The sequence below is a fragment of the Tachyglossus aculeatus genome, chromosome 9 (assembly GCF_015852505.1).
Source record: "Tachyglossus aculeatus isolate mTacAcu1 chromosome 9, mTacAcu1.pri, whole genome shotgun sequence".
In the NCBI taxonomy this organism is placed as follows: Eukaryota; Metazoa; Chordata; class Mammalia; order Monotremata; family Tachyglossidae; genus Tachyglossus; species Tachyglossus aculeatus.
Genome location: NC_052074.1, coordinates 38,976,374 through 39,000,000, shown reverse-complemented (window position 1 = coordinate 39,000,000; position 23,627 = coordinate 38,976,374). Strand labels below are relative to the sequence as shown.

The 23,627-nt window shown below is 45.4% G+C and overlaps 1 protein-coding gene across 1 annotated transcript in view; it reads right to left on the bottom strand.

Moving 5' to 3' along the window:
• ARHGAP15 (Rho GTPase activating protein 15) overlaps positions 1 to 23,627 on the bottom strand; it is a 413,180-nt gene that overhangs the window by 50,924 nt on the left and 338,629 nt on the right. Inside the window, exon 11 of the mRNA XM_038751348.1 lies at positions 14,966 to 15,100. Coding sequence (XP_038607276.1) covers positions 14,966 to 15,100 — 135 coding nt within the window. The remainder of the gene's footprint in view (positions 1 to 14,965; positions 15,101 to 23,627) is intronic.

Below are 23,627 nucleotides of genomic sequence, written 5' to 3'. Positions count from 1 at the left end.
GAGCCGCGATTTGAACCCATGACCTCTGACTCCCAAGCCCGGGCTCTTTCCGCTGAGCCACGCTGCTTCTCTCACTTGTCAGTTGACAAGCGGAAGAGCCGGAACTAGAATCCAGGTCCTTCTGACTCCCGGGGCTGTGTCCGGTAACGAAAGGGAGGCATTCCAGGCCGGAGGCAGAATGAAGGCGGGAGGTCGGCGGAGAGAGAAGCAAGATGGAAGTACAGTGAGAAGGCTGGCATTAGAAGAGTGAAGTGTGCGAACTGAATTGGAGTGGGAAAGTAGTGAAGTGAGGTAAGGGGCAAGGTGATTGAATCAATCAATCGTATTTACTGAGCGCTTACTGTGTGCAGAGCACTGTACTAAGCGCTTGGGAAGTACAAGTTGGCAACATATAGAGATGGTCCCTACCCAACAGTGGGCTCACAGTCTAGAAGGGGGAGACAGAGAACAAAACAAAACATATTAATGAAATAAAATAAGTAGAATAAATATGTACAAATAAAATAAATAAATAAACAGAGGAATAAATACGTACAAACATATATACATATATACAGGTTTGAATCAGTCAATCAATCATATTTATTGAGGCTTAGTGTGTGCAGAGCACTGTACGAAGCGCTTGGGAAGTACAAGTCGGCAAGACATAGAGACAGTCCCTACCCAACAGCGGGCTCACAGTCTAGAAGGGGGAGACAGAGAACAAAACCAAACATACTAACAACATAAAATAAATAGAATAGATATATACAAGTAAGATAAATATATAAATAAATAAATAGAGTAATAAATATGTACAAACATATATACAGGTGCTGTGGGGGAGGGAAGGAGGTAAGATGGAGGGGATGGAGAGGGGGACGAGGGGGAGAGGAAGGAAGGGGCTCAGTCTGGAAAGGCCTCCTGGAGGAGGTGAGCTCTCAGCAGGGCCTTGAAGGGAATATTTGAATGTTTAAACATTCAAGGGTTTGAAGGGTTGAAGGGTCGAAGGGTTTGAATGTTTAAAAGCCTATGGTAAGGAGTTTCTGTTTGGTGCAGAGGTGGATGGGCAGCCACTGGAGGTTCTTGAGAACTGGGGTAACGTGGTCTGAACATTTTTGTAGAAAAATGATGCGGGCAGCAGGCCAAGTATGGACCGGAGTGGGGAGAGACAGGAGGCAGGGAGGTCAGGGAGGAGGCTGCTACAATAATCAAGGCGGGAGAGGATAAGTGCTTGGATTAACATGATAGTAGCTCATACGGAGAGGAATGGGGTGATTATAGAGATGCAGTGAATGTTGTAATCGACAGAATTTTACAACCAGTTGACAATCAGTGCAGTGCTCTGCATACAGGAGGTGTCCAGTAGAGTGTGACTGCAAACTGTGATTGCTTTTGATAGTGTTCTAACTGCGAGAAGTGTCTTGGCCTCTGAAACACTCTGTTTCCAGGAACAGCTTAGCCCAAGGCTTTATCTTCAGTTAATCCTACTGGTGATGCTGATAATAATGAGTTCTAATCCCTGCTCCGCCACTTGTCAGCTGTGTGGCTTTGGGCAAGTCGCTTCACTTCTCAGTGCCTCAGTGGCCTCATCTGTAAAATGGGGATTGAGACCGTGAGCCCTATGTGGGCCCGTTGTTGGGTAGGGACCTTCTCTATATGTTGCCAACTTGTACTCTTAGCACGGTGCCCTGCACACAGTAAGCACTCAATAAATACGATTGAATGAATGAATGAATAATGATAATAATTTCTATACATCATTATATATCATCATATTCCACCCTATGCATTATATTATTGATTAATGATCATATCATCAACTAATCATATTGATTGTTATAAAGAATAGAATAATAATGATATTGTGGTAGCATTTGTTAAGCGCTTCCTAGGTGCCAAACATTGTACTAAGCGCTGGGGTAGATACAAGATTATCAGGTCAGACATAGCCCCGTCCCACTGTAATTCCACGAGTCTGTTGATACTGATTCTGATACTGATTTGTACTTTCCAAGCGCTTAGTACAGTGCTCTGCACAAAGTAAGCGCTCAATAAATACGATTGATGATGATGATGATGGTTCCAGAGATCACAATCGCAGACCATCTCCTCACCAACCCAGGAACAAACCAATCAATCCATTGTATTTATGGCCATATCCATAATTCATTTCAGTGTCTGTCTCCTCCTTTAGATTGTAAGTTCATTGTGGGCAGGGAATATGTCCACCAACTCTGTTATAGTCTACTCTCCCAAGTGCTTAGGACAGTGATCTTCTTAGAGTAAGTGCTCAATAAATACAATTGATTGACTGATCAACTTACACAACCTCAGAAAACCTCCCGGCAGTGGGAGATGAGATTATAAGAATAATAATGAAAATAATTATCCAATTTGTTAAGCACTTACTATGTGCGAGGCACTGAACTGAGCGCTGGGGTGGATAAAAGCAAATCAGATTGGATACATTCATTCATTCAATTGTATTTATTGAGCATTTACTGTGTGCAGAGCACTGTACTAAGTGCTTGGGAAGTACAAGTTGGCAACATATAGAGACGGTCCAGTCCCTGTCTTCCGTGAGGTTCACAGTCCCAACCCTATTTTACAGATGAGGCAACTGAGGCCCAGAGAAGTGAAGTGACCTGCCTAAGGTCACAAAGCAGAGAAGTGGAGGAGGCAGGATTAGAACCCAGGTCCTTCTGACTCCCAAACCCCTGCTCTGAGGGTCTTCTCTCCCTGGGATCAGAGCCCTGAGGCATCTCAAATGCTCCCTGCAGAAGGAAAGAGAAAAGCCACACAGGTAGGCAAGCTCAGGGCCGTCAAGGGCAAGTCTACCCTGTAGTGGGATAATAATAATAATAATAATAATAATAATAGCATTTATTAAGTGCTTACTATGTGCAAAGCACTGTTCTAAGTGCTGGGGAGGTTACAAGGTGATCAGGTTGTCCCATGGTGGAGCTCACAGTTTTAATCCCCATTTTGCAGATGAGGTAACTGAGGCCCAGAGAAGTGAAGTAACTTGCCCAAAGTCACACAGCTAACAATTAGCGGAGCCGGGATTTGAACCCATGACCTCTGACTCCAAAGCTCGTGCTCTTTCCATTGAGCCACGCTGCTTCTCCTAATGAGGATCTGACCCTCATTAGGTTGGGGGACTCTTCCACTCTTCCGGTGAGGCCAGTCATTTCCCGTCTGTTCATTCCAGGCCCCAGAAGTCCAATTGCTTGGAAAAAAAAGACGAAAAGTGATTTTCCCCGGGAGTGTGTCAAAGTTTTAGCTCACTGAAAATCCCAACTGTACGTCAGTAAAAGTACGTTGGTGAATTCTCCTGCCTGCTGTGATAAGTAGAGAGAAGAGGAGACATTTTGTCAATGGGGGCAGCTCGCAGCAGCTCTGTACACAAATAGAAAATAATAACGTTGTATAAGGGATAATTAATTAATTCGAGCCTCAAGATAAGATCACTGGGTCTTGCTGACCCCGCATGCTAATCAGTTGATTGATTAATTGCTACCATCATAATAATTATATGGTCTCGATCTAAATACATTTAATGATAGTGCAGAAGGAGAATCAAACGTTCTTGTTCAATCTATGCCTCTTCCCTCCTCCTTGGATCACAGGGACTTGGCATCCTTGAGTTTTTGAACAATCCCTTTTAGACTGTGAGCCCACTGTTGGGTAGGGGCTGTCTCTATATGTTGCCAACTTGTACTTCCCAAGCGCTTAGTACAGTGCTCTGCACACAGTAAGCGCTCAATAAATACGATTGATGATGTTGAGGATGATGATAATCCGGGGTCTGGGAGAGGGTGACCCGGAAAGCACTCGGGCTAAATAACGCCAGCGTCTAAGCATTGGGTAGGTACAATAGATAGATGGGCCTTGGTCTGGAGATTTCACTTATTTATCCGTAATTATCCCAGGGAACCAGTCAGTGGAATTTATTGAGCACTTACTGTGTGCAGAGAGCACTGTCCTAAGCACTTGGGAGAGTAGACACCATCCCTACCCTTAAGGAGCTTACAGTCTATCTCACAGTGTTGACCACTCTCACTTAAAAGCTTTCAAACACCTCCTGGCCGAGGCCTGTTATGCTTGGCTTCTCTGACGGGCAGCGCTTAGAACAGTGCTTTGCCCATAGTAAGCGCTTAACAAATACCAAAATTATTATTATTATTATCATATAGGAAACACTGTCACCCACAACCGATTCAAGAGGGGGAGCAGACACTATCCCTATCCTTGAGGAGCTTCCAGTCTTCTGTCTGTCAAACACTGTACTGAGTGCTTGGGTGAGTGTAGTACAGTGTACAGTGTACAACAGTGTACTACACTGCTCTGCCCATAGAAAGCACTTAATAAATATGATTGAATGAGTGTAACAGAGTGAATAAGCATTATAATTATTATTTTATGGCATTCACTAAGTACTTACTATGTGACAGGAACTGCGCTAAGCACTGGTGTGGATATAAGCAAATCAGGTTGGACACAGTTCCTGTCCCACGTGGGACTCATAGTTTTAATCCCCATTTTACAGATGAGGGAACTGAGGCCCAGAGAAGTGAAGTGACTTGACCAAGGTCACCCAGCAGACAAGGAGGCCTTCGCAGACTGAGCCCCCTACTTCCTCTCCCCCTTCTCCCCCACCCCATTGCCCCTGCCTTACCTCCTTCCCCTCCCCACAGCACCTGTATATATGTATATATGTTTGTATGTATTTATTACTCTATTTATTTTATTTGTACATATTTATTCTATTTATTTTATTTTGTCAATATATTTTGTTTTGTTGTCTGTCTACCCCTTCTATAATAATAATAATAATGATGGTGGCATTTGTAAGGGCTTACTATGTGCAAAGCACAGTTCTAAGCGCTGGGGAGGTTACAAGGTGATCAGGTTGTCCCACGGGGGGCTCGCAGTCTTCATCCCCATTTTACAGATGAGGTCACTGAGGCACAGAGAAGTTACATGACTTGCCCAAAGTCACACAGCTGACAGTTGGCGGAGCCGGGATTTGAACCCATGACCTCTGACTCCAAAGCCCAGGCTCTTTCCACTGAGCCACGCTGCTTCTAGACTGTGAGCCCGCTGTTGGGTAGGGACCGTCTCTGTATGTTGCCAACTTGTATTTCCCAAGCGCTTAGTACAGTGCTCGGCACACAGTAAGCGCTCAATAAATACGATTGAATGAAAGTGGTGGAGACGGAATTAGATCCCACGACCTTCTGACTCCAAAGCCCATGCTCTATCCACTACACAATGCTGCCTATCTATTGGGTGCTTACTGTGTGGCAGAGGACTTTACTGAGCACTTGGGAGAGCGCTTGCAACACAGCAGAAGCAGTAGAAGTAGAAGTAGAGAAGCAAAGCGGCTCAGTGGAAAGAGCCCAGGCTTGGAAGTCAGAGGTCATGGGTTCAAATCCCGGCTCCCCCACTTGTCAGCTGTGAGACTTTGGGCAAGTCACTTCACTTCTCTGTGCCTCAGTTACCTCATCTACAAAATGGGGATTAAGACTGTGAGCCCCATGTGGTACAACCTGATTACCTTGTATCAACCCCAGCACTTCATCATCATCATCATCAATCGTATTTATTGAGCGCTTACTGTGTGCAGAGCACTGTACTAAGCGCTTGGGAAGTACAATTTGGCAACATATAGAGACAGTCCCTACCCAACAGTGGGCTCACAGTCTAAAAGGGGGAGACAGAGAACAAAACCAAACATACTAACAAAATAAAATGAATAGAATAGATATGTACAAGTAAAATAAATAGATAAATAAATACAGTAATAAATATAGTAAGTGCATAACAAATACCATTATTATTATTATCATTATTATTATTATTATTATTATTATTATTACCCCAGCATTTAGAAGAGTGCTTTGCACATAGTAAGCGCTTAACAAATGCCATCATTAGTATTAGTATTAGTATTTGATCCTGCCCACAAGGAGGTTACAGATTAGAGGGACCAAGATTAAGGGAAATATTGCCAGCTAGAAAGAGAATGAGCTCTGGGCATTTCACTTCTCCCTCCCAATAAACTTCTGCAGCCTTGAAAGGGTTACCTGACCTTCAATGTGTACAGCCTGATTGCCTCAAACTTACGCAGACGAGGAGATAACAGTGAAACTGTACCATAAAAATAAATTACTATCATGAATATTAAGCAACAGGAATATAATAAACAATGACTGCTTACATGACTCTGATTTATTGGCACTGATTCACCAGTAAATTAGAACACAAAGTGTTCTTTCTTGTTGTTGAGAAACAGGAGGAAAAGTTACACCTTGGGGCGGCAGGCCTTCAAATCTGCCTTGGCCTTCTTCCCGCCTGAGTCTGCGTTTTCCCCATTCGTTCAGTCGACCGGCAGAATTTCCTCAATTTATCATTTTTTTTTCCCAGTGGCATTTGTTAAGCGCTTGTACTATATGCCAGGCACTGTGCTAAGCGCTGGGGTAGAGCCAGGCTAATCAGGTTGGATCCAGTTCAGGTCCCAGAGTCTTAATTCCCATTTTAAAGGTGAGGGAACTGAGGCACAGAGAAGTGAAGTGATTTGTCCAAAGTCATACAGCAATCAATCAATCAATCAATCGTATTTATTGAGCACTTACTGTGTGCAGAGCACTGTACTAAGCGCTTGGGAAGTACAAGCGAGACGAGTGGTGGAAGGCAGGTCCTTCTGATTCCCAGGCCCGGGCTCTTTCTGCTAGGCCATGTTGCTTCTCTAGTTTTGAGCACTGTATTTATAAATAAGTGTATGTTTGCTCCCCTGTTAAAGAGGAAGCTTTCTGTGTGCAAGGAACTTTGTTATTCTGTATTGAGTGCCTAGTACAGTGCACTGAATCTGGTGAGCACACAATAAACTAAACACTTGGAAGAGTTAGTATGTTTGTTAGTATGTTTGGTTTTGTCTCTGTCTCCCCCTTTTAGACTGTGAGCCCACTGTTGGGTAGGGACTGTCTCTATGTGTTGCCAGTTTGTACTTCCTAAACGCTTAGTACAGTGCTCTGCACATAGTAAGCGCTCAATAAATACGATTGATGATGATGAGTACAAGAGAGTGAATAGATTCACTCTCTGCCCTCAAGGAGCTTACCAACCAACTAATGTGACAGGCATTGAAATAAATTTCAGACAGGAGACTGTAAGCTCACTGTGGGCAAGGAAGGCAGAGAAGCAGCGTGGCTCAGTGGAAAGAGCATAGGCTTGGGAGTCAGAGGTCGTGGGTTCAAATCCCGGCTCCTCCAATTGCCAGTTCTGTGACTTTGGGCAAGTCAATTCACTTCTCTGTGCTTCAGTTCCCTCATCTGTAAAATGGGGATGAAGACTGTGAGCCCCATGTGGGACACCCTGATCACCTTGTAACCTCCCCAGTGCTTAGAACAGTGTTTTGCATGTAGTAAGTGATTAACAAATGCTATTATTATTATTATTATTATGGAACGTGTCCATTATAGTTTACTCTCCCAAGCACACAGTGCAGTGCTCTGTAAATACGATTGATAGACTGATTGCTAAAGTAACAGGATGTGTGAAAGGCCAGCCAATCAATCAATGTTTTTTAATGAGCATGTTGGGAGAGCAACTTGGAGAAAATAGACAAGGATGATAGAGCTCCAGAAGGAGGGTGTAAGAGAAGAGGCTGCTTCTCCATTAAGAGAAGCAGTGTGGCTCAGTGGAAAGAGCCCGGGCTTGGGAGTCAGAGGTCATGGGTTCAAATCCTGGCTCTGCCATCTATCAGCTGTGTGACTTTGGGCAAGTCACTTAACTTCTCTGGGCCTCAGTTACCTCATCTGTAAAATGGGGATTAAGACTGTGAGCCCCACGTGGGACAACCTGATCACTTTGTATCCTCCCCAGCGCTTAAAACAGTGTTTTGCACATAGTAAGCACTTAACAAATACCAAAATTATTATTATTATTATTATCCATTCAGTCCCCACCCCTTCTGGCCCACACCATGGAGCAGATTTCAGTGGATGGGGTGTCCAATAATAATAATAATAGCATCTGTTAAGCGCTTATTCTGAGCAAGGCACTGTACTAAGTGCTGGGGTGGATACGAGCAAATCAGATTGGACACAGTCGTTGTCCCATGTGGGGCTCACAGTCTCCATCCCTATTTTACAGATGAGGTCACCGAGGCCCGGTGAAGTGACTTGACCAAGGTCACACAGCAGACAAGTGATGGAAAACCCATGACCTTGTCCTGTTCCCTAGGCACTATGCCAAGCTGCTTCTATTGTTCCACCTTGGGAGATTCTTTGTGGTCACAGAGAATAGAGCACAACTGATATCTGCTCCTGCCCGCTGAGGCTGATGGAAAATCATTCCCCAGGAGGGCCAGAGGATTTCTGGTCTGCTCGGGGGCTGAGCGGGCTTTCACATAATAATAATAATAATAATAATAATAATAATAATAATAGCATTTGTTAAGCACGTACTATGTGCAAAGCAATGCTCTAAGCACTGGGAAGGATTCAAGGTGATCAGGTTGTCCCATGTGGGGCTCACAGTGTTAATCCCCTTTTTAAAGAGGAGGTAACTGAGGCCTAGAGAAGTGAAGTGACTTGCCCAAAGTCACACAGCTGACAATTGGCAGAGCCGGGACTCGAACCCATGACCTCTGACTCCCAAGCCCGGGCTCTTTCCGCTGAGCCACGTTGCTTCTCATCTGAGCATCGACACTTGGCTCCAACTCAGCTGGTGCTGAGGGGCTCGAGTCCCTCGCCCACCACTTTTGTCCATATCCATCATTTATTTAATCTCTTTATTTTAATCCCTCTAGACTGTAAACTCCCAGTGGGCAGGGAATGTGTTTATCAACTCCTGTAGCTTGTCCTCTTCCAAGCGTTTGGGGCTGTGCTCTGCACACAGTAAGCACTCAGTAAATAAGATTGATTGATTGAGGTGTGACAAAGGTGGGAGATGTGGCCTGAGTCCCGAAATGCTTGAAGCCACTCTTTCGGTAGGTAAGCATCCTCGAGCAAGTGTCATCTTGATCTTAACGAGGGGTTTTCTCTGGAATGGCTCCCAGGTCTGGATTCAGATTTCATTTGTGCCAAGTTATTAGTGTCTTCTCTGTCAAACTGGATCAAAGGGAGGACTCTCTCTTTGTCCAGAGTCCTTCTAATGAAGTGACATTTCACCCACTGAACAAATGTCTAGCCAAGCTTCTTCCTTTCCGTTTTCTATCAATCAATAGCGTTTATCGATTGCCTGCTGTCAGCAGAGCACCGTGCCGGTGGCTTAGGAGAGTACAATAGAGGTACTTGAGAAGCCGCATAGCTTAGAGGAGTCTGAAGGACCTGGGTTGTAATCCGGATCTGCCACGTGTCTTCTGTGTGGCCCTGGGAAAGTCACTTCACGTCTCTGGGCCTCGGTTACCTCATCTTTAAAACGGGGATTAAGAGTGTGAGCTCCACGTGGCATGGGCACTGTGTCCAACTTGATTATATACTCCAGCATTTAGAACAGTTCTTGGCACAAAATAAGTGCTTAACAAATACCACAGTTATTATTATTATTATTATCATCACTATGTGTGTGTGTGTGTGTGTGTGTAAGCTCAAGCTTTCTTTGTAGCGAAGGAGAAGTTGGGAAATCTCCTCTAAGCTGGCACGGGGAGGGCATCAATTGCTAGCCATCTTTGGCAACACACTGCCCACAGCTCCAGCAGCTCATTTGTGATCGACTCCCGACCATCCATCCCTTCCAGAATCTGACCCATCCGGAGCCCAGCCAATAATCAATCATTCAATCGATGGCATTAACTGTGGACTAACTGTGGGCAGAGGACCGTACTGAGTGCTGGAATAGGTACAAGATAATCAGATTGGACATAGTTCCCGTCTCACACGGGGCTCACGTTCTAAGTAGGAGGGAAAACAGGTATTGAATCCCCATATTACAGATGAGGGAACTGAGTCACAGAGAGGTGAAGTAACTTGCTCACGGTCACCCAGTAAGCAAGAGGCGGAGCAGGGAGTAGAACCCATGGTCCTCGGATTCCCAGGCCCGCAGGTCTCATAAAGCCAGCTTTGGGGTATTTGAGATGGCACGAGCCAACCAACAATCTATAGCGTCATAATTTCTGACCTGGTAGTTTCTGACCTGACTCCCACTTAATTGTCTTAGTCGGGAGGTGGCCCAAGTCGTTTTCCAGGGAATGGTGAGCCAAATTTCCCAGAGGAGGCCCCTGGGTGACTCTCTTTGTCTCCTATTTCTCGAAGCCCAGATTGCACATCCATTACTGAGATACTTGGGATTGAAAGGCAAAACTAGCTCTCGGCTCCTTCACTTGATTTTTTTTTACCTCGGTGGTCCTTATCAGAATCAAGATCACCATGGCAATGTCAGGTTCATATCAAACTAATGTTTGTCTGTTGTCCCAAAGGAAACTACTTTTTTTTACAGTAGATGACTTCTGATCTGTTATTCCCACAAACTGTCGAATGGCTTCCACACATAATCAATCCATCAATCAATCGATAGTATTTCTTGAGTACTTTGTGCAGAATCAATCAATCAATCAATCATGTTTATTGAGCGTTTACTGTGTGCAGAGCACTGTACTAAGCGCTTGGGAAAGTACAATATGAGTTGGTAGATGTGATACGTGCCCATGAGGGTCATACAGTCTATGGTGGGTGGAGCATAATAATAATAATGATGATAATAATAATAATGGCATTTATTAAGCACTTACTATGTGCAAAGCACTGTTCTAAGCATCTAGCACTGTTCTAAGTGCTGGTGTAGACTCCATCTAACCAGGATGGACACAGTCCCTATCCCACATAGGGCTCACAGTCTTTATCTCCATTTTACCGATGAGGTAACTGAGGCACAGAGAAGCAAAGGGACTTGCTCAAGCTCACACAGCCAACGAGTGGTGGAGCTGGGATTAGAACCCAGGTCCTTCTGATTCCCAGGCTCGTGATCTCTTCACTAGGCCATGACATTAGAATCAATTATAAGGGTTCAAACCCCAGCTCCGCCAACTGTCAGCTGTGTGACTTTGGGCAAGTCACTTAACTTCTCTGGGCCTCAGTTACCTCATCTGTAAAATGGGGATTAAAACTGTGAGCCCCCTGTGGGACAACCTGATCACCTTGTGACCTCCCCAGCGCTTAGAACAGTGCTTTGTGCATAGTAAGCGCTTAACAAATACCATCATTATTATTATTATTAATTAGAGATAGGAAAAATAATAGAGTATAAGCATCTGTATGTAAGAGCTGTGGGGAGAATATCAAAGTGCTTCAGGGGTCCACAGCCAAGTTCCTAAATGACACAGAGGGGAGGGAGAGGTGGGAGGAGACAGGTTTAAAATTAGCAATGTTTCAAATGGCACAAATAGCCATCAATTTTTCACACGTGAAATATTCGAGCAGAAGGCAGAGTCCACTTGCTGACTCTTTTCCCCTTCCCTTTTTCCCTTCCCTCTAGACTATAGCTTGTTGAGGGCAGAGAATGTGTCTGTTTATTGTTTATAGAGAAGTAGTGTGGCCCAGTGGAAAGAGCACGGCCTTTGGAGTCAGTGGTCATGGGTTCAAATCCCGGCTCTGCCACTTGTCAGCTGTGTGACTTTGGGCAAGTCACTTCACTTCTCTGGGCCTCAGTTCCCTCATCTGTAAAATAGGGATTAAGACTGTGAGCCCCACGTGGGACAATCTGATCACCTTGTATCCCCCCAGCGCTTAAAACAGTGCTTTGCACATAGCAAGTGCTTAATAAATGCCATTATTATTGTTCTGTTGTACTCTCAAGCGCTTGGTACAGTGCTCTGCACGCAGTAAGTGCTCAATAAATGTGATTGAGTGACTGGTAGTCTTGGCATAAAGTGCTGACGTGATCACATCTTTGGGTGGTTTATCATACTTAAGCGACAGCATGACAAAGATAGGTACCATTTCGCTTATTTTTGGGAAGTCATAAATCTGTCCCACTGTGTTAGGAGGAAGAGGAGAAGGAGGAGGAGGAGGAGCAGCAGCAGCAGTAGCAGCAGCAATGATATATATTGAGAGCCTGTTGAAAGCAACACACTGTACTAAGCTCTTGAGAAGTATAACAGAAGCTCAAGTGGTTTTCCCTGTCCATACCGAGCCTCCACTCTGAAGGGGTTGACAGACACATACATTAACACCCAGCAGAATCATGAAAAATAAAATTGAATGATCGACCGAATATCTCGAGATAAGCAAGCGCTGAGAATGGGCATAAATGAGTGAATACATGCAAGAGGTGGATGGAGGGTTGACAAAACTCATTGCCTCCAGGAAAACTGGTTCCCACCATTCCTGAGACCACTCAATTCTGTAATGACATGGAAGTCAAGGACACATACCCCATTCTGAATTTAGTCTCATGGAAACAGCGTATTATTTTGGATTGTTTTTTTTTCTAAAAATAAGAAGATAGGAAGGGTCATCCTTGGGTCAGACCCACTGTTCACCCATCCCCATAGTATTGTGTCTCCACCAATGGCAATGGGCCCCTTGGAGGGAGGGTCCAGTAGCCATCCTTCCTCACGGTTAGGGCTGGACCATTTCTCCTCCTGGCCCTCTCAAATCCACGACTTTCTTGTCAGATTCCCTGCTGGGCCATAAATTTACCCCCAACTCTGCGATCAACTGCCCACGTGAACAAAGGACACCTCCTTCATTTGTTGTATGAAGGAAAGAGAAATCAAGTTTCAGAAGGACCAAGCAGAGTTTGGGGAGTTCAGACAGAGTCTTGAAAGACAGCAAAGAGATGTGGAGGGCCAGAGGCCCGAAGTCTCTGAAGCGGTGTGGCTTAGTGGTAAAAGCCAGGCTTTGGGAGTCAGAGGACGTGGATTCTAATCCTGGCTCCGCCACTTGTCTGCTGCGTGACCTTGGGCAAGCTACTTAACTTCTCTGTGCCTCAGTTCCCTCATCTGTAAAATGGAGATTAAGAGTGTGAGCCCCACGTGGGACAACCTGATTACCTCAAATCTACCCCAGCGCCTATAACAATGCTGGGCACAGAGTTAGCGCTTAACAAATACCATTATTATTATTACTATTATTATGGGAGAAGAGAAAAATTAAGGTGGAATGGGAATTTTTCTCCATTCAAAGGAGCACTGATAGATCTGGGGTCACCAAAGGTCAAAATATCCCAAGATGGCAAACGGGCTAGAGAAATTTCTTGAAGATGTGATTTTGCTCCCCTCTCACTGACATCCATTTCCCCAGAGTGGAACCCAAGGGTTTTTGAGTGTTGGAAGTCAAGCTAGCAAGAGTGGGGAGGAGTCTCCCATCCAATGGAGGAGTCAGAGAATTCCCATTAATTATTATTATTATCAATATTATTATTGTTGTGTTATTAACTATTTACTAGGTTCAAGTATTGTTCTAAGTGCTGGGGTAGAGACATTCAGACACAGTCCCTGTCCTATGACACACCTAGTCAAAGTGGGAGGGAGAAAAGGTATTGAACCCCCATTTTGGAGAAGAGGAAGCAGAGACCCAGAGAAGTCAAATGACTTGCCCACGGACACACAGCAGGTAAGTGGCAGAGCCTGGCTTAGAACCAAGGTTCTCTGATTCCTAGGCCCGGGCTCTTTCCACCACTGGGCCAAGCGTCAGCGTTAATGGGAACCCGGTGTCCTCAGAATGGACTGCCTGAGTGAAGCTTACCCTTATTTTACGGACATTTTTCTAAATTGGACTTTAATTAAGCTCCCATTAGGCTTGCAGTCCCATTTCCTTTCTTTCCCTTTTGTCAAAAATCAGCTTGAAAGCAGAGTCCATCCAAGCTGTCGCATCCAAGGAGCTGTTCCCTGGGGCATTCCACTCAGAGCTGGAGCGAGGCCTGCTCTTTCTGGGATCCGTAGTGGATCTCTCACCCTCCAGAAAAAGAGAAATCACCGGAAAAAAATCCCGCTTTTCCTTATTGCTATTCCTTTTCTCTTTCATGCTTGAAATTCTTAAAATCAATCAATCCGTATTTATTGAGCACTTACTGTGTGCAGAGCACTGTACTAAGCGCTTGGGAAGTACAAGAAGCATCCAAATGAATGAAAGGAAACGATCTCACCTGGTGTTTTGATGCCGACTGGGGATAGATGGCCAACTGAGCACCTGAGTTGCCACTGGCGAATATTCCCAGAATCCCCCGTGGAGTATGGATAAGGGCTGTGGGAGGGTTTTTGAGTGATCCCTTTCATCAATCGTATTTATTGAGTGCTTACTGTGTGCAGAGCACTTTCTGAAAGAGCACTTTCAGGGGAGTCAGTTCAACACAAAGAATTCATCTTCTCCTAGTGCTTCAGGGACCAATTAAAACTGGGGATAGGGAGGATGGATCACTTAAGCAAGATGGGGCCTTTTTTCCGGATCGGGCAGCAAAGCCACCTGGCAACTAGGGAATTAGGCCGAACTGTTTCTAGAGACGTAGTCACCGTAGTAGCAGTATTTGTTGAGCCCCCATCAAGCACAAGGTGCTGTACTGAGCGCTGGGGAAAGCTCAACTGATGCCGGGGGCATGTGCCCCGTCTACAAGGGGTGTCCTTCAGAACAAGTGAGGGAGATCTGAGGGTGGTCTGCCAGTTGGCCAGAAACCTGGAAACCAGTGCTTCATCTCTCCCGATGATGGGATGGCGGGGGCGGGTGACAAGCTTTATGGGCAGGAGGTGGGCCCTCCATGAGGCAGGTCAGAACCAGGCAAGACAAAATTTTCCCCAGTGCTGGCCCGACCCCAGTCCCTTACATTCCTCACCCCACATCGAAGGGCCTGAGACTCCCCTGGCCTGGGCCTACTGGAAGCACGGACATTGGCCCCACGGCAAGACAGTCAGTAAGAGCCAGCCCAGAATGGGAATGAAAGGAAAAGAAGCCATTGGAAGGGGGCGGCCCACCTCGTAGGGGGTCCACTCCCTCCCCTCCGCCCCGGGCTCTTCCCCTTCGGCCCCTCCACGCCAGGTACTTACTGATGGCCTCCATGAAACGTTCGAAGAAACAGAAGGGAAACAGCGGCTCGAGGAGCTCCCGGAAAAACATCTTCAGTGCACCAGTGACAACGTGGATGTCCTCCCACTGGCTGTCGTCCAAATTCAGCTTCTCTTCTGGGAAAACACGAGGAGAAATGGAACAACTGGTTTTAATGAAACAATTACAAGACACTAATTATTATGTTAATGTTTGCCTACTATCATCAGCAACCGTTAACAGCCTTCTGCACCTAGAGGCTTGGTGCTGTGTGCGGTATTTTCGCTCGCTCCCCCTTTTCCGTAAGAAGGGAGCATTTTCAATGGAGTACCATCTGTAGGAATGCGACTCACGCAAAAAAAAAAAAAGGAGCGCGAGAGAGAGAGAGAGAGAGAGAGAAAGACACACTCACACACACACACACAAAGAGATCGGGCCATTGACACAGTGTGTCAGATCCGTCTATTCCCACAATGCATCAGGGTGGAAATTAGCATCACCGCTCAACATGATTCAAAGCTATTTGGTTTCGAGGCCGAGGGGCTAAGAGTTGCCAATGACGGCCCGCCCCAGGGACGGGTCGAGAGGTGTCACCGTGCCAGCAGGAGACATATGCTAAATGTGGCAACAGAAAATGAGTTATTGCTTTACATGTGTTAGCCTCGCTGGGGACGGGGGAATACCGGGTATCGCATCTCTCCTTTTTCTGGCCAAATCTGCGAGGGAGAGAAGCCTATGGGGATTGGGGTGGGGGGGGACTTTAAGCCTAACCATACCTTCTCTCGGCTCTCAAAATATCTGGGTTGGGGAGGGAGATTTCTTTGGCTCTACTACGAAGCAGACTCCCATCTTGATCTAGAGAGAGGCTGCAAAGTTACTGGGATGTCACTGAAGATGGACCGTGGGTGTGGACGGACCTCTGTGAGAAGCAGCAGAAATCCCACGGGGAGACCAAGGTGATCTTAGGAAGAAACGATGCCCCTGAGGAGGGCTTGACTTTCCCCTCCTCATCAGGGAGGAAGGTACGTTGGGAATCCACGCCGGGGAGTGGGTGGATGGAAGCCCCAAAATATGCTATGTGTCAAGTGCTCACTGTGTGCCAAGCACTGTGCTATACCCTGGGATACTCAGGATGAACCCAAATGACGCTGTCCTAGATGGGGCAGTCTAAGGGGGAAGGAGAAAAGATACTGAATCCCCATTTTACTAATGAGGAAACTGGGCCCCAGAGAAGTGAAGTGACTTGCCCAAGGTCACCTAGGCACAGTGGCGGAGCCAGAATTAGAACCCAGGCCTCCCAACACAGAGGGTCCAGTGGGTTTGGGCTGAGAGATGGGGAATATTCGGGCAGGACCGAGGCTTCTGCTTGAGGCTTCCTCGAGAAGCAGCATAGCCTAGTGGAAAGAGTCCAGGCCTAGGAGTTAAAGGACCTAGATTCTAATCCTCGCTCTGCCACGTGCCTGCTGTGTGACCTTGGGCAAGTCACTGAAGTTCCCTGTGTCTCAGTTCCTTCATCCATAAAATGGGAATTTAATCCTACTCTCTCTTACTTAGATTGTGAGCCCCATGTGGGGCACCGACTGGGTCCAACCTTATTAACTTGTCTCTATTCCCAGCGCTTGTCACCTAGTAAGCCCTTAACAAGTATGATAATTGTTATTATTCTTTAGGAGGAAGATAGAAGGTGACAAATCTAGTGGTGACTGTAAGGCAGTAGGATCTCAAGAATGCATTAGGAGTTCACTGAAAGTTACAGTGTTTGTCCTCAATATCTTCGACTTCTATCTCACCTTGTCTTTTCTGCCTGGCCTGGCAGTCAGAACACCTGACTTCTATTCCCCAATCCACCCCTCACTTGCTATGTGACCTTGAGAAAGCCCCTTAATCTCTCTGTCCCTCAGTTTCCTCAACTGTAAAATCAGGATTGAATAAATTGCAGTTCTCTCTTCGCCTGAGAGAGAGACAGAGCCTCATGTGGGACAGGGATGGTGTCTGTTTGGATCATCAATCATCATCATTCGTATTTATTGAGCGCTTACTGTGTGCACAGCACTGTACTAAGCGCTTGGGAAGTACAAGTTTGCAACATATAGAGACAGTCCCTACCCAACAGTGGGCTCACAGTCTTGGCATCATATCTACCCCAGCGCAGAGCACAGTACTCAACTCATGGTAAGCGCTTGACAAATACCACAGTCATCATTATTATTAACTTCCAGCATCAGTTTTACGACAGCTGGAAAGTCCAGATTCTCTGTCCCAGTTTCACCTCCCGTGTTCCGACTGAGATGATGTGAGATCTGGGTAATAATAATAATAATAATAATAATAATGATAATAATAATAATAATAATGATAATGGTATCACTAGAGAAGCAGCATAGCTCAGCGGAAAGAGCACGGGCTTTGGAGTCAGAGGTCAGGGGTTCGAATCCCGGCTCCACCACACGTCTGCTGTGTGATCTTGGGCAAGTCACTTAACTTCTCTGAGCCTCAGTTACCTCATCTGTAAAATGGGGATTAAGACTGTGAGCCCCATGTGGGACAACCTGATTACCTTTATCCCCTCAGCGCTTAGAACAGTGCTTTGCATGTAGTAAGCGCTTAACAAATGCCATCATTATTATTATTATTATTATTAGTTAGGTGATTACTATTGATTACTATGCATCAGACACTGTAGTAAGCCCTGGAGTGGATACAAGTAAGATGGTTGGATGCAGTCCCCGTCCCACGTGGGGCTCACAGTCTTAACCCGCATGTTACAGACGAGGCCACTGAGTCCCAGAGAAATGAAATGACTCTTCCAAGGTCACCCAGCTGACAAGTGGCAGTGCCAGGATGAGAACCCAGGTCCTTCTGATTCCCAGGCCCGTGTTCTGCCCACTAGGCCAAGCTGCTTCTGGTTGGAGGGGAAATCTGTGGAGGAACCTGTTTTCAGTGAACCTCTCCTCTGACAGCCTGTCTTAGGGAATGCAGCCCCGGGGAGGAGAAAGAGGCCAAAGCGGCTTTGTTTATTTTACCGGTGTCTTCTGGCCCCCTCCGCCCCGTCCCTCCCCAGCACGTTGCTCTTTCCTCCCCCGCCGGTCGTCGAACAATGATGGGATCAGGCCCTCTCCCCGGCCCCCACCTCCACGCAGAAATCATTTTTGATTGATCGAACTTCAACAATCCGCCTCTCTACGGCCGCCCCCCCCCGACCCAGTCCTGAAAAGATGGACGGCGTACAAGGTCGGCCAGTTTGAACCAGTCGAGGCGAACAAAAGCCTCAAACGGGTTGGAGGCGGGGCTGTCCCTTTAAAGAACGGGGGGTTTTCACATTGTTGAAATCTGTCAGATATTCCGAAATGTCCTTCTCACTATGGGGCCACACCCCCTGTGTGGCCTTATAATAAAATTGGTTTTACTCCTGATTAAATCATTTTCTCCCTACTCGCTACCATACTTCTTCTAATGGACCTGTGAGCTATACAGCTGGTGTCCCTCCCTTGGTACCAATTGTTACTTTATCTTTTAAGCACTTTGCTGCTAAGATCTCATGCAGAGTGCTTATGTTTTGTTAAGAGCTTCATTCTTAGAGAAATAGCTTAACACATGTTCAAAAAATGTTGTACAACGTATTGCTTAAAACACATTTAGAAAATGTATAAGAACTGAGGCTTTGGCACTGAACTTTAAGTGAAACCTTAAAATGCACGCTCTCTCTCTCTCTCTCTCTCTCTCTCTCTCTCTCTCTCTCATGCCACCCTCCCCATTTCTCTGAAATGTTTAATAGGAAACGACTTGCCATCTAGATTCGGTGGCAGCGGGGAGAAGGAAAGAGAACCTATCGGCTCAGACATTTGCCCCAATTTGAGATTGTCAAAGAAATGCATCCGGAATGAAGCTTCTTGTAAGCTAAGGGAGTCATTTACACTCCACTCCGCTACAACAAAATGTTTTTTTCCAAGTTCATTGCCGCAGACAAAGGTCCATCATAAACCAGCCCATGCTTAAGCCCCAAAACAATCAAACCAAGACTATTCTCCTCTGCCCAGAGAATGATAATTAATAATAATAACTGTGGGATGTGTTAAATCCTTACCATGTGACAAGCCCTGTCTTAAGCACTGGGGAAGGTGCAGGAGGATCTGGTCACATACAGTCCCTTGCCTACACAGGTCTCACAATCTAAGTAGGTGGGAGAACAGGCACTGAATCCCCATTTTACAGATGAAGTAACTGAGGAACAGGTACATATTTGTAAATGATGTATTTATTCATATTAATGCCTGTCTCCCCCTCTAGCATTGGACAACAAGTACAATGAATCCACTCTAGACTGTAAGCTTGTTGTGGACAGGAAAAGGGTCTGGGTATTGTTATATTGACTAAAGAACTATGGCAAAAGCAAAACACATATTCCGTTCCCTCACGGAACTTGCACTCCAATGGACAAAACATTTACAAAGAGCAGGAGCAGGAGAAGTGGCTTAGTCATTCATTCATTCATTCAATCAATCGTTTTTATTGAGCACTTACTGTGTGCAGAGCACTGTACTAAGCGCTTGGGAAGTACAAGTTGGCAACATATAGAGACAGTCCCTACCCAACAGTGGGCTCACAGTCTAGAAGGGGGAGTCAAGTCATTTAACATCTGTGTGCTTCATCAATTCATTCGATCACATTTATTGAGCTCTTACTGTGTGCAAAGCACTGTACTAAGTGCTTGGGAGAGTACAGTCTAACAATAAACAGACACATTCCCTGCCCACCATGAGTTTACAGTCTGGAGGGATATTCTTATATTTGATCCTGATGTATTCATCATTCAATCAATCAATCGATCCATCATATTTGTTGAGTGCTTACTGTGTGCACTGTACTAAGTGCTTGGGAGAGGACAATCTGTCAGAGTGGTTAGACATATTCCCTACTCAGAAGGAGCTTACAGTCTAGAGGGCATTCACTTTACCTGTTGTAACGCTTGTTCTTCTCCCGCTCCTGCTCTTTGTAACCATTCTGTCCATTAGAGTGCAAGTTCCTTGAGGGAAGGGAACATGTGTTTTGCTTCTGCCATACTTCCCCAGGAGCTTAGTGGAGGCCTCTGTACCTAGTTGGTGCTCAGTAAATGTCAACTTTTCAGTGGGGACTGTGGGAGGAGGACGAGAGTGGGAGGGGTCCATGAGGAGACTGAGGGAAAATACTATTTCCTGCCATTCCCTCAGTCAGCCTTCCAAATCAATCAATCAATCAATTGTATTTATTGAGCGCTTACTGTGTGCAGAGCACTGTACTAAGCGCTTGAGCTGGAAGACTGCTTAGAATGGGGATGAAGCAATGGAAAGTTCCCTCTAGACTGCCTGTTCCTTCATTCATTCATTCAATCATATTTATTGAGCACATACTGTGTGCAGAGCACTGTACTAAGCGCTTGAGCCAGAAGAGTGCTTAGAATGGGGATGAAGCGATGGAAAGTTCCCTCTGGACTGCCTGTTCTTTCATTCATTCATTCAATCGTATTTATTGAGCGCTTACTGTGTGCAGAGCACTGTACTAAGCACTTGGGAAGTACAAGTTGGCAACATATAGAGACGGCCCCTACCCAACAGCGGGCTCACAGTCTAGAAGGGGGAGACAGACAACAAAACAAAACATATTAACCAAATAAAATAAATAGAATAAATATGTATAAGTAAAATAAATAAATAAAGAGTGGGGAGGACTTCTATTTTTATGGTAAGTTCTCATGCACAATAGGCAGTCAGTGCAATATTTGGCACAAAGGTGACATCCAGTTCATCACTCAGCAGGTGCTTAGTACAGTGTTCTGTCTGCAGATGATGCTCACATGCTCGGCACACAGCAGACACTAAGTCAGTGGTATTTATTCACTGATTCTTTCTGTTCTTTGAGGGCAGGAACCATATTAATCAATCAATCACTCTATAAGTGGTATTTATTGAGTTCTTACTGTAAGCAGAGCACTGTACTAAGCACTAGGGAGAGTATGCAAGACAGCAGGGCCAATCCTGGTTCTAATCCTGGCACCTCCACCTGTCCGTTGTGTGACTCTGGGCAAGTCACTTCACTTCTCTGTGGCTCAGTTCCCTCATCTGTAAAATGGGGATTAAGACCGTGAGCCCCGGCTCCTCGCCCACAATACCTGAAGGCTTAGGCTACTGGGTGTTGGTGTGACGTGAACCACTCCTAAACACCCTTGAAATAGAAAGTGAAGTCATTGCATTTTACTCTGGGAAAAAAACAACAACTGAACCTCAGCTAAGTCAACTGTCATTGGCCGTGACTCCTCTAAGGATGAGAATAGTTTGACACACGAAGCCTTTGTACTCAAATATCAAAGAGAAATCCTAACAACCCATCTCGGATGCCTTCAGGAAGTCATTAGGAAAAGCCTACGTTTGAAAACGATGATTTGCTTACTTTTCTATTGCATACTGAATCATTTTCCTCTTGGTCCCATCAATCAACCAATCATTCATTGGGCACTTACTATGTTCAGAGCACTGTGCTAAGCTCTTAGGACAGTACGATATAATGGAGTCGGTGGACACATTCATTGCCCACAGTGAGCTTACGGCTATTTGATGCATCAATCTGCGTGACTTTTCCTCTCCAATCCCTTAAGAGCGGGGATGACTTCTATTTTTATGGTAAGTTCTCATGCACAATAGGTGGTCGGTGCAATGTTTGGCACAAAGTTGACATCCAGTTCATCACTCTGCAGGTGCTTAGTACGGTGTTGTGTCTGCAGGTGACACTCACGTGCTCGGCACACAGCAGATCCTAAATCCGTGGTATTTATTCAGTGCTTACTGCATGAAGAGCGTTTTCATTAAGCGTTCGTCCTTGTACTAAGCTAGTCAGAATGGTGTTCCGCATTCAAAAGACACTCAGTAGAGTGTTCTACATACAACAGGTGTTCAACTAACACCTGACAAAAATGCCATGAAAATACCCATTCCATTCCTAGCTTGGGCAGTGACTAGCGAGTGGAAGGCCATCTGCTACAAGTCAAAGCTCCCCAGCGCTGGGCAACAGGGGCACGGGAGAGGGTCGAGGATGGAGACTCAAATTTACCGTGTGGAAGAAGGCAACGGGAAACCACTTCTGTATTTTTACCGAGAAAACTCCATGGATCCACTAACCGAACGATTGCAGATGGCGAGCGGGGCGTTCTGGGAGAGAGGCGTCCATGGAGTCTCTATGGGTCGGAGACGATTCGACGGCATAAAACAAGACAGCGCTCTTTGCTGCAGAGATTTGGTTTTCCCAATGAGATGCAAATAAGAATTCCAAACTCGTAGATGCTATTAAGATGTGTAAAATGCGCTCCACAGAGGAAATGTGAAACCTGAGGGACCGTCATCCATGTATATGGAATTGATTATGGCAGACTACAAAGTACCCTGAGATTATGACACCTTTGTATGTAATGGCACTGCACAAAATAAGAGAGATTTTTATGTTTCCTGCTCCATTCTGCACTTTCTAGAGCCTTTATCTAGAAATGAGATCAAAATTGGGCAGAAACAATGTTGCAGCGTCCCTTCCATCCAGCTCTGGTCCAGACAAAATCAGAAGCAATAAAGTTAGATGCGTATTAGGGTTCCAACACATATTTCTCCAGACTCTGCCTTTTTCAGGCCTTCCAAAACGGCATCTATTTCCATTCAGTCAAAGACTGTTTTATACTCCGCAGATACCACGCACAATGGTTCTTTCTACTTGCCAGTTTAGCTCGCACACGGATGCACTATTTGTTTGAATGCCGTGGAAGAGAAATGATTTCATACATACCCAAAGGGTAAAGAATCTTTGGGATTCAATTTCAATGAAACCATCCAGCGGGAAATTCTCTTAGGGTTACTTAGACTTGAATTCCCGAAACACCTCCATTTCTTCCTCTCTTGGTTATTTTGCAAGCGTATTTTATTCTAGAACTGCGTTTATGGCTGGAAGCCCTAACTCTCTTCTCCTCTAGACTTGTAAGCTCGCTTTGGGCAGGGGTCGTGTTTATCAACTCGGTTGTACGGTACTCTCCCAAGCGATTAGTACAGTGCTCTGCACACAGTAAGAGCTCAATTAATACCGTTAATTGATTGATTGATAGACTGTAAGCTTGCTATGGGCAGGGGATGTGTCTACCATCTCCCATGTGCTTAGTACAGTGCCTGAACACAGTAAGTGCTCAGTAAATACCATTAACTGACTGATTGATGGTCCCTTGGAAAGATTAACGATCTAGACAGCAGGAGCCTGGGTTTTATTGAGGATTGGGTCATCAGTGGTCACGGTTTCTGAATGAAGAATTTCCCCACCCCCAGAGCCTTCTCAGAGCCCAGTAAATTTTTTAACACATACCATTAAAAAAATCGCATAGATGCTTCGTAAATACAGGCAATTGTAGTATTTTCCAAGTGCTTACATCATCATCATCATCAATCGTATTTATTGAGCGCTTACTATGTGCAGAGCACTGTACTAAGCGCTTGGGAAGTACAAACTGGCAACACATAGAGACGGTCCCTACCCAACAGTGGGCTCACAGTCTAAAAGGGGGAGACAGAGAACAAAACCAAACATACCAACAAAATAAAATAAATAGAAAAGATATGTACAAGTAAAATAAATAAATAAATAAATAGAGTAATAAATATGTAC